Below are 18,268 nucleotides of genomic sequence, written 5' to 3'. Positions count from 1 at the left end.
AGAGCCACAAACTGGTAATGCCTGTCCAGAAAGGCAAACCTTAGGAACCGATGATGATCTTTGTGAATCGGTATGTGGAGGTAAGCATCCTTCAAATAAACTGTGGTTGTGTATTGACCCTCATGGATCATAGGCAGGATGGTCCGAATAGTTTCCATTTTGAACGATGGAACTCTGAGGAATTTGTTTAAGATCTTTAGATCCAAAATGGGTCTGAAGGTTCCCTCTTTTTTGGGAAGCACAAACAGATTTGAATAAAAACCTTGTCCCTGTTCCGTCTGTGGAACTGGACAGATCACTCCCATAATTAGGAGGTCTTGCACACAGCGTAAGAATGCCTCTTTCTTTATCTGGTTTACAGATAATCTCGAAAGTTGAAATCTCCCTTGAGGGGGGGGGAAGCTTTGAAGTCCAGAAGATATCCCTGAGATATGATCTCCAAAGCCCAGGGATCTTGAACATCTCTTGCCCACGCCTGGGCGAAGAGAGAAAGTCTGCCCCCTACTAGATCGGTTACCGAATAGGGGGCCGTTCCTTCATGCTGTCTTAGGGGCAGCAGCAAGCTTTCTGGCCTGCTTGCCCTTGTTCCAGGACTGGTTAGATTTCCAGCCCGGTTTGGATTGAGCAAAAGTTCCCTCTTGTCTTGTAGCAGAGGAAGTTGATGCTGCAGCTGCCTTGAAGTTTCGAAAGGCACGAAAAATAGACTATTTGGCCTTTGATTTGGCCCTGTCCTGAGGAAGGGCATGACCCTTACCTCCAGTAATGTCAGCAATAATTTCCTTCAAACCAGGCCCGAATAGGGTCTGCCCCTTGAAGAGGGAATGTTATGTAATTTAGACTTAAGTCACGTCAGCTGACCAAGATGTAAGACATAGCGCCCTACGCGCCTGGATGGCGAATCCAGAATTCTTAGCCGTTAATTTAGTCAAATGAACAATGGCATCAGAAACAAAAGAATTAGCTAGCTTAAGTGTTCTAAGCTTGTCAAGTACTTCAGTCAATGGAGTAGCTGTCTGAAAGGTCTCTTCCAGAGATTCAAACCAGAACGCCGCAGCAGCAGTGACAGGCGCAATGCATGCAAGGGGCTGCAGGATAAAACCTTGTTGAATAAACATTTTCTTAAGGTAACCTAATTTTTTATCCATTGGATCTGAAAAAGCACAACTGTCCTCGACAGGGATAGTGGTACGCTTTGCTAAAGTAGAAACTGCTCCCTCCACCTTAGGGACCGTCTGGGTTAAATTAGAATTGGAGTTTATCAAACTGTATAAATGGGCTATTGAGTGTATTCCACCTTGAAATAGTTTGATTCTACTTTCTAATGCCCCTAATGTCCATGTTGAATTGTACTTTATTTGTAGCTTATTGATATAGTTCCTGATTTGTAGGTAAGCATAAAAGTCTCGATTAGGTAAATTAAATTGGCTTGCTATATTTTGGAAGGAGTCAATACTTAGATTTGGTAGTAAGAGTTGTTTAATATATATTAGACCCTTGGATTCCCATTGTGAAAAAACCCCATAGGAAAGACCTGGTGTAAATTCTGGGTTCCCCATAATAGTTAGATAATTTGAACAGTGGGGACTGATTTTATTTTCCAGGCAATACTTTTGCCATGCCAATATTATATGCTTAAAAGTGTACATGTTAGTGATTATTACTGGTAATTTAGATTTGTGGCAATGAAGTATCGCTTTTAACTTATATGGCGCAATAATGTTATTTTCACATTGGAAGAATGTCACATAATCTTGTTCAGTTACCCAGTCTAGAGCAAATTTAAGAAGTGCAGCTAAATTATAAAATTCTATATTTGGGTAATCCAGGCCGGCATATTCTTTAGTCCTCATCAGTTTGTTTATGGAGATTCATGCTCTTTTTCCTCCCCATATAAATTTTGTACATATTTGGTTGAACTTGTTTATATCTGATTTATTTAAAAGAAGAGGAATATTTTGTAATAGGTACAATAATTTAGGGAATAGAATTATTTTGACTAACATTATTCACGCTGTGATAGAAATTGGAAGACTCATCCAATCTAAGGTTTTCTTTTTACAGTATGAAAAGAATTGAGTAAAATTATTTTCATACCATTCCTGTGGATCTCGTGTTAGGGTTATTCCTAGATATTTTATTTCTCGTACTTCTCTAAATGGATGTTTGTATGTAAATTTTGTTGGCTTATTTAATTAACCATAGCAGTTCTGATTTCTCCATGTTAATCTTATATCCTGATATAGTTCCAAATTGTTGTGTGGTTTTAATCAGTATTGGAAGGGTTATTTCTAGGTTACTTAGATATAGTATTAAGTCATCTGCATATAGAGAGAGGATAAATTGTTGTCCACCTATTTTAATGCCATGTAATTGTTGTCTAAGTCGTATTGCTAGAGGTTCCAGAGAGATGTTAAAAAGAAGGGGTGAGAGTGGGCAGCCCTGTCTAGTGCCTCGGAACAGTTGAAATCTTTCAGAGACCAGTCCATTAACTATGATAGCTGATGTTGGTTTATTATAAATTAATTTTATACAATTATATATGTTACCTGAGAGGCCACATCTTTCCAGTGTATGGAATAGGTGGTCCCAATTTATATAGTCGAATGCCTTCTCTGCATTGACTGTTAGAATTGCCGTACTCTCTTTTTTTAGATAGTTTTTTGTATCTATGCTCCTTCCAAAAAAAAATCTAACAATAACATAGTCTTACGTATGTTCCTTGCTGGGTTCCTATTAGGCATGAATCCAGTTTGGTTTTCATGGATTATCTTATGTAAATGTGGTTTATCCGATTAGCAATTATTGATGTCAAAATTTTATAGTCCACATTAAGTAAGGCTATTGGTCTATATGATGTTGGATTTTCTAAATCTCTATCTTTTTTAGGTATTAATATTATATTGGATGTGGTAAAGTTAGGGGCCTGTTTAATATCTGTCTTAAAATAGGTATTGTACAATTTATGTAGACTCGGTGCCACCTGTTGATATAGGATTTTATAAAATTCTATTGGAATGGCATCCGGTCCAGGAGCTTTATTTGATTTGGCTGCTTTAATCTCATTTATTATTTCCTGCGTGGTTATCGTTTGGTTTAATTCTTGAACTACTTCATCTGGTAATTTTGGTATTTTAACATCTCTCCAGAACATGCTTTCCTGTCCTTCATTAATTCCCTCTTCTTTATATATTGTTTTTAAAAAGTTATGAATTTTTTTTTGATATCTGTATTTGTTGTGTATCTGTTGGGGCCTACTTTGATTGCTGTAATCTGATTGCACATTTTTTGCTTTGTAATGTGTGCTAAATATTTGGCTGATCTGCCCCTAAATCCTCCATATAGTGCCTTGAGACGCAGTTCTTCTTGGATTATATTTTGTTTAAAAAAAAAGGATCACGTTGCGTTTTTGCATTTATATATTTGTCCCAATTATTTCTACTGTGTGAGGCCAGATATTTATTATATGTGTTCTTAACATGGTTTGATAGTTGTACATTTTGTTGTCTATATTTTTTTTTTTAAGTCCACATAGATATGCTTTAATATCGCCACGCATTACCGCCTTCCCGGTCTCCCATAGAATTTCTATTTTCTCTGTATACGCCTGGTTAAAACTCATGAATTCCTGCCATTTATTTTTTAACCAGTTCTGGAATTTAGGATTATGCACAAGATATTTGGGAAAGAAAAAAATTATTGAATTTGTTGGGAGTGTTTTTCTTTGTATTTCTAGTGATATGATGGCGTGGTCTAATAGGCATATATCTTGAATTTCTGTTTTAACTTCTAAACCTGCCAATCTATCTGATATTAGAAACATGTCTATTCTGGACATAGTTTGGTGTCCTTTTGATATACACGTGAATGCTTTTAAGTCTGGGTTTTGGATTCTCCATATATCCCGCAAACCAATCTTATTACAGAATCTCTGTAAGATACGCGTTTCCCTGTTTCTTGTGGGCTTTATTCTCATTCTATCTATATTTGCCATAAGTGTTAAGTTCATATCTCCCCCCACTATCAAATTCTTCCCTGTATATTCCATCAATTTTAATGCCAGATTATCCCAGAAGTTGTTATCAGTTTTGTTAGGGCCATATATGTTGCATAGAGTAAAATCAGTTTTATCTATTTTTATAGTTATGATTTGAAACCTACCTTCTGTGTCTGTTATTTGGTCTAAGATTTGGTATGTCAGATGTTTACTTATTAAAATAGCTGTTCCCCTCTTCCTTTCTTTGCCTGGGGAGGAAAGAACCTCTCCAACCCATCTATATCTTAATTTACTTGCTTCTTGAGTGTTCAGGTGAGTTTCCTGTAGCATTGCTATATCTGGTTTATATTGTGCTAATTCTTTAATAATTACCTTCCTCTTAATTGGGGAGGTAACCCCCCCTACATTCCAAGACAGGATCTTAAGCATACTCTTTATGTATATACGGTAACATTATATAATGTAATATTAATATACTCCGGAAATAAACGAGGGACATGGCCCCCTGGATATGCGGGAGGGAGAGAGACACATATACATGTTACAAACGTAATCTAATATATACATTGTCGTTACATATACTCTCTGGAACTTCAAATCTATATCCTTAATAAAAAACAACAAAGCAAAAATAAAAAAATAACATACATAAACAGAGCAGTAGAAAAATTCATCTGCCAAAATCATTATATAAAAGAAACTTAAAATCATAGCACTCCATTCTTATGATAAGACAAAAACAGGATAGCAAACAAATTACTCTAGGCCCATATTTTTACAAAAATCTTGTGCTTCTTGTACATTTTTTTAAGACTGTTGTGTCTCCATTCTTTGTTATGAGTAGTTTTGCTGGGTATATTAGTTTAGCGTTGATTTTGGCTTCAATTAATCTTGAGCAATAGGGGGACATCTCCGTTCTTTTGGTGCAAGTTTCCACCGAAATGTCTTGAAAAAACATAATTTATGCTTACCTGATAAATTCCTTTCTCCTGTAGTGTAGTCAGTCCACGGGTCATCCATTACTTATGGAATATATCTCTTCCTGACAGGAAACTGCAAGAGAATTACCCAGCAGAGCTGCTATATAGCTCCTCCCCTCACATATCATACTCAGTCATTCGACCAAAGCAGACGAGAAAGGAGGAACCATAGGGTACAGTGGTGACTGGAGTTTAATAAAAATTTAGACCTGCCGTAAAAACAGGGCGGGCCGTGGACTGACTACACTACAGGAGAAAGGAATTTATCAGGTAAGCATTAATTATGTTTTCTCCTGTTAAGTGTAGTCAGTCCACGGGTCATCCATTACTTATGGAATACCAATACCAAAGCTAAAGTACACGGATGAAGGGAGGGACAAGGCAGGAACATTAAAATGAAGGAACCACTGCCTGAAGTACCTTTCTCCCAAAAATAGCCTCCGAGGAAGCAAAAGTGTCAAATTTGTAAAATTTTGAAAAAGTGTGAAGCGAAGACCAAGTCGCAGCCTTGCAAATCTGTTCAACAGAGGCCTCATTTTTAAAGGCCCAGGTGGAAGCCACAGCTCTAGTAGAATGAGCTGTAATCCTTTCAGGAGGCTGCTGTCCAGCAGTCTCATAGGCTAAGCGTATTATGCTACGAAGCCAAAAAGAGAGAGGTAGCCGAAGCCTTTTGACCTCTCTTCTGTCCAGAGTAAACGACAAACAGGGAAGAAGTTTGACGAAAATCCTTAGTTGCCTGCAAATAGAATTTCAGGGCACGGACTACGTCCAGATCATGCAAAAGTCGTTCCTTCTTTGAAGAAGGGTTAGGACACAGAGATGGAACAACAATCTCTTGATTGATATTCCTGTTAGTAACTACCTTAGGTAAGAACCCAGGTTTAGTACGCAGGACTACCTTGTCTGAATGAAAAATCAGATAAGGAGAATCACAATGTAAGGCAGATAACTCAGACTCTTCGAGCCGAGTAAATAGCCATCAAAAACAGAACTTTCCAAGATAACAGCTTGATATCAATGGAATGAAGGGGTTCAACTGGAACGCCTTGAAGAACATTAAGAACTAAGTTTAAGCTCCACGGCGGAGCAACAGACTTAAACACAGGCTTAATCCTAGTTAAAGCCTGACAGAAAGCCTGAACGTCTGGAACTTCAGCCAGACGTTTGTGTAGAAGAATAGACAGAGCAGAAATCTGTCCCTTTAACAAACTAGTAGATAAGCCCTTTTCTAAACCCTCTTGTAGAAAGGACAATATCCTAGGAATCCTAACCTTACTCCATGAGTAACTCTTGGATTCGCACCAATGTAAATATTTACGCCATATCTTATGGTAAATTTTTCTGGTAACAGGCTTCCTAGCCTGTATTAAGGTATCAATAACCGACTCCGAGAAGCCACGCTTTGATAGAATCAAGCGTTCAATCTCCATGCAGTCAGCCTCAGAGAAATTAGATTTGGATGTTTGAAAGGACCCTGAATTAGAAGGTCCTGTCTCAGAGGCAGAGACCACGGTGGACAGGACGACATGTCCACTAGGTCTGCATACCAGGTCCTGCGTGGCCACGCAGGCGCTATCAGAATCACCGAAGCTCTCTCCTGTTTGATCTTGGCAATCAAACGAGGAAGCATCGGGAATGGTGGAAACACATAAGCCATGTTGAAGACCCAAGGGGCTGTCAGAGTATCTATCAGCACCGCTCCCGGGTCCCTGGATCCGTAACAAGGAAGCTTGGCGTTCTGACGAGACGCCATGAGATCCAGATCTGGTTTGCCCCAACGACGAATCAGTTGAGCAAAGACCTCCGGATGAAGCTCCCACTCCCCCGGATGAAAAGTCTGGCGACTTAGAAAATCCGCCTCCCAGTTCTCCACGCCTGGGATGTAGATCGCTGACAGGTGGCAAGAGTGAGACTCTGCCCAGCGAATTATCTTTGAGACTTCCAACATCGCTAGGGAACTTCTGGTTCCCCCTTGATGGTTGATGTAAGCCACAGTCGTGATGTTGTCCGACTGAAATCTGATGAACCTCAGAGTTGCTAACTGAGGCCAAGCTAGGAGAGCATTGAATATTGCTCTTAACTCCAGAATATTTATTGGGAGGAGTTTCTCCTCCTGAGTCCATAATCCCTGAGCTTTCAGGGAATTCCAGACTGCTCCCCAGCCTAGAAGGCTGGCGTCTGTTGTTACAATCGTCCAATCTGGCATGCGAAAGATCATCCCCTTGGACAGAAACAAAATCTCTTATGTTATCAGGAACACTCTGAGTATTAGATGTTGACGGAACAGCAACAGGTAATGTAACAGCACTAAAGGAAATATTATCTGCATTAGCAAGTTTGTCATGACAAACAGTACAAACAACAGCTGGAGGAACAGATACCAAAAGTTTACAGCAGATACACTTAGCTTTGGTAGCTCCAGCACCAGGCAGGGATTTTCCAGAAGTATCTTCTGACTCAGCTTCAACGTGGGACATCTTGCAATATGTAATAGAAAAAACAACATATAAAGCAAAATTGATCAAATTCCTTAAATGACAGTTTCAGGAATGGGAAAAAATGCCAGTGAACAAGCTTCTAGCAACCAGAAGCACAAAATAATGAGACTTAAATAATGTGGAGACAATAGTGACGCCCATATTTTTTTAGCGCCAAAAAAGACGCCCACATTATTTGGCGCCTAAATGCTTTTGGCGCCAAAATGACGCCACATCCGGAACGCCAACACCTTTGGCGCAAAAAAACGTCAAAAATGACGCAACTTCCGGCGACACGTATGACGCCGGAAACAGAAAAAAAAAAATTTGCGCCAAAAAAGTCTGCGCCAAAAATGACGCAATAAAATGAAGCATTTTCAGCCCCCGCGAGCCTAACAGCCCACAGGGAAAAGTCACATTTTTAAGGTAAGAAAAAATGATTTATTCATATGCATTATCCCAAATATGAAACTGACCGTCTGAAATAAGGAACGTCAAGGCAAATAAATGTTTGAATACATATATTTAGAACTTTATATAAAAGTGCCCAACCATAGCTTAGAGTGTCACAGAAAATAAGACTTACTTACCCCAGGACACTCATCTACAAGTAGTAGAAAGCCAAACCAGTACTGAAACGAGAATCAGTAGAGGTAATGGTATATATGAGTATATCGTCGATCTGAAAAGGGAGGTAAGAGATGAATCTCTACGACCGATAACAGAGAACCTATGAAATAGACCCCGTAGAAGGAGATCACTGCATTCAAATAGGCAATACTCTCCTCACATCCCTCTGACATTCACTGCACGCTGAGAGGAAAACCGGGCTCCAACCTGCTGCGGAGCGCATATCAACGTAGAATCTAGCACAAACTTACTTCACCACCTCCATAGGAGGCAAAGTTTGTAAAACTGATTTGTGGGTGTGGTGAGGGGTGTATTTATAGGCATTTTGAGGTTTGGGAAACTTTGCCCCTCCTGGTAGGAATGTATATCCCATACGTCACTAGCTCATGGACTCTTGCTAATTACATGAAAGAAAAACAGAATTTATGTTTACCTGATAAATTACTTTCTCCAACGGTGTGTCCGGTCCACGGCGTCATCCTTACTTGTGGGATATTCTCTTCCCCAACAGGAAATGGCAAAGAGCCCAGCAAAGCTGGTCACATGATCCCTCCTAGGCTCCGCCTACCCCAGTCATTCGACCGACGTTAAGGAGGAATATTTGCATAGGAGAAACCATATGATACCGTGGTGACTGTAGTTAAAGAAAATAAATTATCAGACCTGATTAAAAAACCAGGGCGGGCCGTGGACCGGACACACCGTTGGAGAAAGTAATTTATCAGGTAAACATAAATTCTGTTTTCTCCAACATAGGTGTGTCCGGTCCACGGCGTCATCCTTACTTGTGGGAACCAATACCAAAGCTTTAGGACACGGATGAAGGGAGGGAGCAAATCAGGTCACCTAAATGGAAGGCACCACGGCTTGCAAAACCTTTCTCCGAAAAATAGCCTCAGAAGAAGCAAAAGTATCAAACTTGTAAAATTTGGTAAAAGTGTGCAGTGAAGACCAAGTCGCTGCCCTACATATCTGATCAACAGAAGCCTCGTTCTTGAAGGCCCATGTGGAAGCCACAGCCCTAGTGGAAGGAGCTGTGATCCTTTCAGGAGGCTGCCGTCCGGCAGTCTCGTAAGCCAATCTGATGATGCTTTTAATCCAAAAGGAGAGAGAGGTAGAAGTTGCTTTTTGACCTCTCCTTTTACCAGAATAAACAACAAACAAGGAAGATGTTTGTCTAAAATCCTTTGTAGCATCTAAATAGAATTTTAGAGCGCGAACAACATCCAAATTGTGCAACAAACGTTCCTTCTTCGAAACTGGTTTCGGACACAGAGAAGGCACGACTATCTCCTGGTTAATGTTTTTGTTAGAAACAACTTTTGGTACGTAAAACCACCTTATCTGCATGGAACACCAGATAAGGAGGAGAACACTGCAGAGCAGATAATTCTGAAACTCTTCTAGCAGAAGAAATTGCAACCAAAAACAAAACTTTCCAAGATAATAACTTAATATCAACGGAATGTAAGGGTTCAAACGGAACCCCCTGAAGAACTGAAAGAACTAAGTTGAGACTCCAAGGAGGAGTCAAAGGTTTGTAAACAGGCTTGATTCTAACCAGAGCCTGAACAAAGGCTTGAACATCTGGCACAGCTGCCAGCTTTTTGTGAAGTAACACAGACAAGGCAGAAATCTGTCCCATCAAGGAACTTGCAGATAATCCTTTTTCTAATCCTTCTCGAAGGAAGGATAGAATCTTAGGAATCTTAACCTTGTCCCAAGGGAATCCTTTAGATTCACACCAACAGATATATTTTTTCCAAATTTTGTGGTAAATTTTTCTAGTTACAGGCTTTCTGGCCTGAACAAGAGTATCAATAACAGAATCTGAGAACCCTCGCTTTGATAAGATCAAGCGTTCAATCTCCAAGCAGTCAGCTGGAGTGGGACCAGATTCGGATGTTCGAACGGACCTTGAACAAGAAGGTCTCGTCTCAAAGGTAGCTTCCATGGTGGAGCCGATGACATATTCACCAGATCTGCATACCAAGTCCTGCGTGGCCACGCAGGAGCTATCAAGATCACCGACGCCCTCTCCTGATTGATCCTGGCTACCAGCCTGGGGATGAGAGGAAACGGCGGGAATACATAAGCTAGTTTGAAGGTCCAAGGTGCTACTAGTGCATCTACTAGAGTCGCCTTGGGATCCCTGGATCTGGACCCGTAGCAAGGAACCTTGAAGTTCTGACGAGAGGCCATCAGATCCATGTCTGGAATGCCCCACAGTTGAGTGATTTGGGCAAAGAGTTCCGGATGGAGTTCCCACTCCCCCGGATGCAATGTCTGACAACTCAGAAAATCCGCTTCCCAATCTTCCACTCTTGGGATGTGGATTGCAGACAGGTGGCAGGAGCGAGTCTCCGCCCATTGAATGATTTTGGTCACTTCTTCCATCGCCAGGGAACTCCTTGTTCCCCCCTGATGGTTGATGTACGCAACAGTCGTCATGTTGTCTGATTGAAACCGTATGAACTTGGCCCTCGCTAGCTGAGGCCAAGCCTTGAGAGCATTGAATATCGCTCTCAGTTCCAGAATACTTATCGGTAGAAGAGATTCTTCCCGAGACCAAAGACCCTGAGCTTTCAGGGATCCCCAGACCGCGCCCCAGCCCATTAGACTGGCGTCGGTCGTGACAATGACCACTCTGGTCTGCGGGAGGTCACCCCTTGTGACAGGTTGTCCAGGGACAGCCACCAACGGAGTGAGTCTCTGGTCCTCTGATTTACTTGTATCTTCGGAGACAAGTCTGTATAGTCCCCATTCCACTGACTGAACACACACAGTTGTAATGGTCTTAGATGAATGCGCGCAAAAGGAACTATGTCCATTGCCGCTACCATCAAACCTATCACTTCCATGCACTGCGCTATGGAAGGAAGAGGAACGGAATGAAGTATCCGACAAGAGTTTAGAAGTTTTGTTTTTCTGGTCTCTGTCAGAAAAATCCTCATTTCTAAGGAGTCTATTATTGTTCCCAAGAAGGGAACTCTTGTCGACGGAGATAGAGAACTCTTTTCCACGTTCACTTTCCATCCGTGAGATCTGAGAAAGGCCAGGACTATGTCCGTGTGAGCCTTTGCTTGAGGAAGGGACGACGCCTGAATCAGAAAGTCGTCCAAGTAAGGTACTACAGCAATGCCCCTTGGTCTTAGCACCGCCAGAAGGGACCCTAGTACCTTTGTGAAAATCCTTGGAGCAGTGGCTAATCCGAAAGGAAGCGCCACGAACTGGTAATGCTTGTCCAGGAATGCGAACCTTAGGAACCGATGATGTTCCTTGTGGACAGAAATATGTAAATACGCATCCTTTAAATCCACCGTGGTCAAGAATTGACCTTCCTGGATGGAAGGATTGTTCGAATGGTTTCCATTTTGTTTAGGATCTTGAGATCTAAGATTGGTCTGAACGTTCCCTCTTTTTTGGGAACTACGAACAGATTGGAGTAGAACCCCATCCCTCGTTCTTTTAATGGAACAGGATGAATCACTACCAGAAGATAACCTTGGGAGACTATTTCTAGCGCCCAAGGATCCAGAACATCTCTTGCCCAAGCCTGAGTGAAGAGAGAGAGTCTGCCCCCCACCAAATCCGGTCCCGGATCGGGGGCCCGCATCTCATGCTGTCTTGGGAGCAGTGGCAGGTTTCTTGGCCTGCTTTCCTTTGTTCCAGCCTTGCATTGGTCTCCAGGCTGGAGTGGCTTGAGAAGTATTACCCTCCTGCTTAGAGGACGTAGCACTTGGGGCTGGTCCGTTTCTGCGAAAGGGACGAAAATTAGGTTTATTTTTGGCCTTGAAAGACCTATCCTGAGGAAGGGCGTGGCCCTTGCCCCCAGTGATATCAGAGATAATCTCTTTCAAGTCAGGACCAAACAGTGTTTTCCCCTTGAAAGGAATGTCAAGCAATTTGTTCTTGGAAGACGCATCCGCTGACCAAGATTTTAACCAAAGCGCTCTGCGCGCCACAATAGCAAACCCAGAATTTTTCGCCGCTAACCTAGCCAATTGCAAGGTGGCGTCTAGGGTGAAAGAATTAGCCAATTTAAGAGCACGAATTCTGTCCATAATCTCAAATATCACAATATCATCAGCGTCCTCATGCTCTTCAGTATTTTCTAAAACAGAGCAGTCGCGCTTTCGCTGATAAGTGGGCATATTGGCTAAAATGTTTTTGATAGAATTATCCATTACAGCCGTTAATTGTTGCATAGTAAGGAGTATTGGCGTGCTAGATGTACTAGGGGCCTCCTGTATGGGCAAGACTGGTGTAGACGAAGGAGGGGATGATGCAGTACCATGCTTACTCCCCTCACTTGAGGAATCATCTTGGGCATCATTTTTACTAAATTTTTTATGACATAAATCACATCTATTTAAATGAGAAGGAACCTTGGCTTCCCCACAGTCAGAACACAATCTATCTGGTAGTTCAGACATGTTAAACAGGCATAAACTTGATAACAAAGCACAAAAAACGTTTTAAAATAAATTCGTTACTGTCACTTTAAATTTTAAACTGAACACACTTTATTACTGCAATTGCGAAAAAGTATGAAGGAATTGTTCAAAATTCACCAAAATTTCACCACAGTGTCTTAAAGCCTTAAAAGTATTGCACACCAAATTTGGAAGCTTTAACCCTTAAAATAACGGAACCGGAGCCGTTTTTATATTTAACCCCTTTACAGTCCCTGGAATCTGCTTTGCTGAGACCCAACCAAGCCCAAAGGGGAATACGATACCAAATGATGCCTTCAGAAAGACTTTTCTATGTATCAGAGCTCCACACACATGCAGCTGCATGTCATGCTTTTCTCAAAAACAAGTGCGCCATACCGGCGCGAAAATGAGGCTCTGACTAAGATTAGGGAAAGCCCCTATAGAATAAGGTGTCAAAAACAGTGCCTGCCGATATTATTTTACAAAAAATACCCAGATTAAATGATTCCTCAAGGCTAAATATGTGTAAATATGATCGATTTAGCCCAGAAAATGTCTACAGTCTTAATAATCCCTTGTGAAGCCCTTATTTACTGTCTGAATAAAAATGGCTTACCGGATCCCATAGGGAAAATGACAGCTTCCAGCATTAAATCGTCTTGTTAGAATGTGTCATACCTCAAGCAGCAAAAGACTGCTCACTGTTCCCCCAACTGAAGTTAATTCCTCTCAACAGTCCTGTGTGGAACAGCCATGGATTTTAGTAACGGTTGCTAAAATCATTTTCCTCATACAAACAGAATTCTTCATCTCTTTTCTGTTTCAGAGTAAATAGTACATACCAGCACTATTTTAAAATAACAAACTCTTGATTGAATAATAAAAACTACAGTTAAACACTAAAAAACTCTAAGCCATCTCCGTGGAGATGTTGCCTGTACAACGGCAAAGAGAATGACTGGGGTAGGCGGAGCCTAGGAGGGATCATGTGACCAGCTTTGCTGGGCTCTTTGCCATTTCCTGTTGGGGAAGAGAATATCCCACAAGTAAGGATGACGCCGTGGACCGGACACACCTATGTTGGAGAAATAGTGTACTCAAAACTAAAGCAGAAAATTTTTTTTTTACTAATAATAATGAGAAAAAAAAAAAGGCAAAAAAACAAAAACCAAACAAAGCAAACACAAAACCGTGGTTAGTGTCTATTGCCACGTCAGCCAAGCCAGTGAGCTTTCCCTTTCTTCTTCTTCCTTGCTTGAAAGGACTTATTTTATATTAATGCAGATCCCTTTTATATAGTTAACCTCTCTAGATTTTACATAAGAAGTGTGTTACAATAGTATGTCCAGTATCTTGTTTTATTCTTTTTTCTGAGAGTGTTCGTCCTTTGGGATGGTATTCAACCAGACTATTGACTTAATTGGATATATTTTGGCCTTCTACAGTCTCCTAACCATTGGGTTATGGGAGGGCCAATTTCCAGGTGCACAATTGCCTCTTAGGTTAGAATTTCCCAGCACAGGCTTACTCAGATTTTTAACAGTTAAACGTTTCCAGTAAGTTTTCCTTCCTTTCTTCTTATTTTGGGACTGTGCAGTCTGAGCTTCTAGATCTTTCTGTGTCCACTGACTATTATAGATTGATCCAGTTCTACTCCTACCCTTAGGGTTATGGGAGAGTCCAGTGGATTATTTTTATGATGATTCTAGAATTGGGGGTTTGCCCCTATTTTATGCAGAGGTGGGATATGAGTTATTTAATACGCCCAAACTAGCACAAAGTTATCTAGAACAGTAATTGACATACGATTCAGCTCAGGTTACTGCCTTTACTCTTTAGTGCAGGATAACTTATGTTCTTATAACAAACTAGCATATGTCCAATGGAGCAACTGTATTTTGTTATAGAGTATTTTGCAAGCAAGTTAAAGGCATTTAAAACACTTAGTAGCCAGTTTCAATCATAGTCTATATGCTTAGTTGTTAAGTGTTTAAGCAGTTGCAGTAATTATAGCAAGCAGGCATATGTCCAATAATGGTTAGTATAGCAGGTTTGTATGCAATGGAGCGTTAAGCAAAAAGCTTTCAGTCTATATGCTTGTTACTTGTTAGTGCCTTAGGGTTAATATCAGGTGTATGTAGCAAAAGAAACGATACCGTTCTCCTTGTGTGTTCCCTCTGTTTGCTGTCTCTGCCGCTGTCTGAGCCCGGTCTAAGGTTGATGACGTCACACGCCAACTGTGTATCCCATCTGGGGACCCGGGGGAGAGCAGCCAGGGGTAGTAACCAGCCAAATACCCTGCCCTTGGCTTATCGAATAGAGCCGCTTCAGCCACGAAGCAATCGCTGCTATGGGACTTCCGTTGCGCTTCCTCCCGAATTGGGTCCGGCCCGTTCCGGGGTCTGGCCAAGGCAATTGCGCATCCAAGTGTCGGTGTTTGTAAGGCGCCGAGCAGCACACCAGCTTCACTCCACCTGAATGCTCCGCCTTGCACCGGAAGTCCACCTCCCGGGCGCCATTGTTATATGCAAAGGCACCGGGAGCAACATGTGCAAATAAAAGCTGAGCAGCCTGCTGCCCCTAAGAACAGCCTAATGGGCCATACTACACATTGTATGAAAACTACGAAAACCCCGTCCATTTCCCGGTCGCCATTACAGTTTAACACAGAAAGCGCCGGGAGGGAAACTCACACATACTGTTCCTCAATATGCCCAATGGAAAGGGTAGCCGGTAGCCATGGTCGACAAAGTCAATGACAATTGCTAAGACACGTCTGTCACGTAGTGAGCCCATAGTAAAACGTGCCCCATTACTAAAATAAGTCGCCATGTGAGGAGTCCCCTACTGTGAATGAGACTTAGTCCCCCACAAGCGTGGCCCAGTCTGTTAACGCTGTCAGGGAAAAAAGAGCTCTTTACGGATAGAGCCCGAGTCCCCTAGATGTACATAAGTGCAGAAAAACCTCCCTGAGGTAAATAAGTCCCTGAGGAACTTTTATAGAGAAATAAAGGCTGCACTTACCTCTTATTCTGTCCGACAGCAGGACAACCTCAACAGGGTTCAGAGGTCCATTGGGTCCCTCCTGTAGTCCTGCAAAAAGATGAAGCCTGAGTTAAATGCAGCTTAGGCCATCACAGAAAGGGCAGCATCACAGTATGGGAGGCACAGTGAGAATTATGTCCCACAAGTTCCCATTGCTTTAAAGCCTCCAAATGCTTCTCTTTTTACTAAAGAGACTGATCTGGTCTAGGCTACACCCTAGCACAAAGTAGCACTCAGTGGCACCACTTTAAAAAATAATAAACACTTGATTGAAGAATCTTTACTAACACCTCACTTTGCCATCTCCTGTCTAACACAGGCAAAGAGAATGACTGGGTTGGGAGGGAAGGGAGGAGCTATTTATACAGCTCTGCTGTGGTGCTCTTTGCCTCCTCCTGCTGACCAGGAGGCGTAATCCCACAAGGATGAAATCCGTGGACTCATCTTATCTTGAAAAAGAAACATTTTTTTCCAATAGTCACTAAGTTCAATCAGTGCTAAACCACCTTAAGGGAATACAAGAGGACAGGCTACCCCAGTCTGCACATGTGCAAACAGAGTTTGTGCTCTATCTGAATATTAGTTTGTGATTGGTTAGCAGGGGTTCTTTTGTTCTGGGGACAGGGAAATCAGTGAAAAGAACATAAAACAATGTACTCATTGGACAAAATAAAGCTGCAGATTTTATTGCAAAATTATTTTTATATATGAAGGTTCATAACCATGTAGTTTACAGTTTGTGTTTAATGTCCCTTTAAACTAAAATTATGGCCAAAGTCGTTATGTTTGTTTATAATATAGAAAATGTAATGGTTACCAATGCATTGTATGCCATAAAACAGAAAAAGATAAAAAAACAAAGCCATGTACAAATCACGTAGACTGCATGCCTCACCACCAGAATTGTAAATTACATTTTTAGGTTTAAAACTTATTATGCTAATTGGTTCTATAGACAAGTGTAAGATACCTGAAAAAATGTTCCTCAACATAAAAATAATATGCAAGAGAAGGGGGGGGGGGGGAAGGATTTATTTTCAGTGCACATACATAGAATGCATAAATAAAACCAAAAAGAGGACCAAAGGTTCAACACAAATATATATATATAACCATATATAACTCGCCAAATTGATCAGTTTATTTAATAAAAAAGTAACAAACTGAAGAGGTTTAAAAAACCACGTTATGATATGTTTAAAGGATGTAAGAAAGATATTAATGCTTAAATATTGCAATCTTGTGCTAAATGAGAACTTCATAACATGAAAATATGTAACTTCTTTTTTATCTGTAAACATTTTCAAAAGGATCTTCTTTGGAGATCATTTGCCTGAATTTGACTTGTAAATAACATTTCCATTCAAACTATTTCGTGAGAACGATAAACCTTTCTATAAAAACCTGCACATAATGCAACTCTGAGGATTGAAGACACTTGGGCTACTTTTCAATATTCGGTTGAATAAGCTTCAGCACCCTGAAAAGGAGATCCATCTTATACAGTGGGAGAAAATGTTCTCCAAAAGCAAAGAAGTAGCTTCATGGCATACTGGCTACAGATCTTCAGTTTGTTAAAAATATTTAATCACCAATGAGACAATTCTCAACCCGCATGTTTATTGCGAATTGTTTCACCCCCTTCTATTTCAATTTGTTCATATAGCCATTTTCGGTCACATCTGCATTCTACACCACATTTGTTTGAACCACACTTGGGACATGAGTAGAAGCACCCTAGGCAATCTTCATCCAAACAGTCACAAAGATCCATCCCATTGAAGAGTAGGATTCCATTTTGATCATACACTTTATTCTTTGCTGGTATTGTTTGTCTGTAAGATATTAAAATAGTTTGACGGTTTATTATTAGCTAGTCATCATCTGCCCAGAAATGTCTGAGAAGTAATCATACACTTCCCAAAATTATGCTGCACTTGGAGGGTTAATAAAATATTGATCAATGTTGCCAATAGTATCTCCTGCCATTTCTACTTAGCTTCCTACATTAGAACTCGATTTTAAAGGGACATAAGTGCAAAAATAAAAAATAGTCAAATGTGTGATTAACACTGGGAGCAAATGGAGAGGAAAGTGTGTGCAGCTGCCAATTCTCAGCTAGTTCACACTAATGCACTGCTGACCGCTGACCTTGAGTCTACCTAGGTAGGTATGCTTATCAAGCAAGGATACCAAGCAATCAAGGTAAACTTGATAACAGAAGTAATTTTGAGTCTCTTAAAACTGCATGTCCTGTTAAGTTTCTCTGCAGGATTATTGTCAGTCCTTTAATGACTAATGACTTTCACTACAGTTTAACACATCAAAAAGATGGGAGCATTCAATTAAAAAAAAAAACTTTCAGATTTACTTAGGTTATCAAATTTACTTTGTTCCCTTGAGATCCTTTGTTGAAGAGTAAGCCTATGTAAGTTCCTAGGAACTCAGGGGCGTGCATATGTGCTTAGCACTCCATGACAGTAGTGTTTGCAACAGTGTATAACATTTTATTCATCATACTTATCAGAATGATCACATCTCATGCAATTAGCTTGCTTAGTTATTACACAATTAAAGGGACAGTCTAGTCAAAATTAAACTTTCATGATTCAGATAGGGCATGCAATTTTAAACAACTTTCCAATTTACTTCTATTATCTAATTTGCTCAATTCTTTAGATATCCTTTGTTGAAGAAATAGCA

The 18,268-nt window shown here is 40.8% G+C and overlaps 1 protein-coding gene across 1 annotated transcript in view; it reads right to left on the bottom strand.

The window, feature by feature from the left end:
* Nucleotides 1–16,230: 16,230 nt before the first annotated feature.
* Nucleotides 16,231–18,268, bottom strand: part of ARL14EP (ADP ribosylation factor like GTPase 14 effector protein) — a 63,754-nt gene continuing 61,716 nt past the window's right edge. Inside the window, exon 3 of the mRNA XM_053688910.1 lies at nt 16,231–17,400. Within this exon, the coding sequence (XP_053544885.1) occupies nt 17,172–17,400 (229 nt within the window). The 3' untranslated portion in view covers nt 16,231–17,171. The remainder of the gene's footprint in view (nt 17,401–18,268) is intronic.

This window comes from Bombina bombina, chromosome 7 (genome assembly GCF_027579735.1).
Source record: "Bombina bombina isolate aBomBom1 chromosome 7, aBomBom1.pri, whole genome shotgun sequence".
Classification (NCBI taxonomy): domain Eukaryota; kingdom Metazoa; phylum Chordata; class Amphibia; order Anura; family Bombinatoridae; genus Bombina; species Bombina bombina.
The sequence above is the reverse complement of the archived record's forward strand: the minus strand, read 5'-3'. Positions and strand labels throughout refer to the sequence as shown.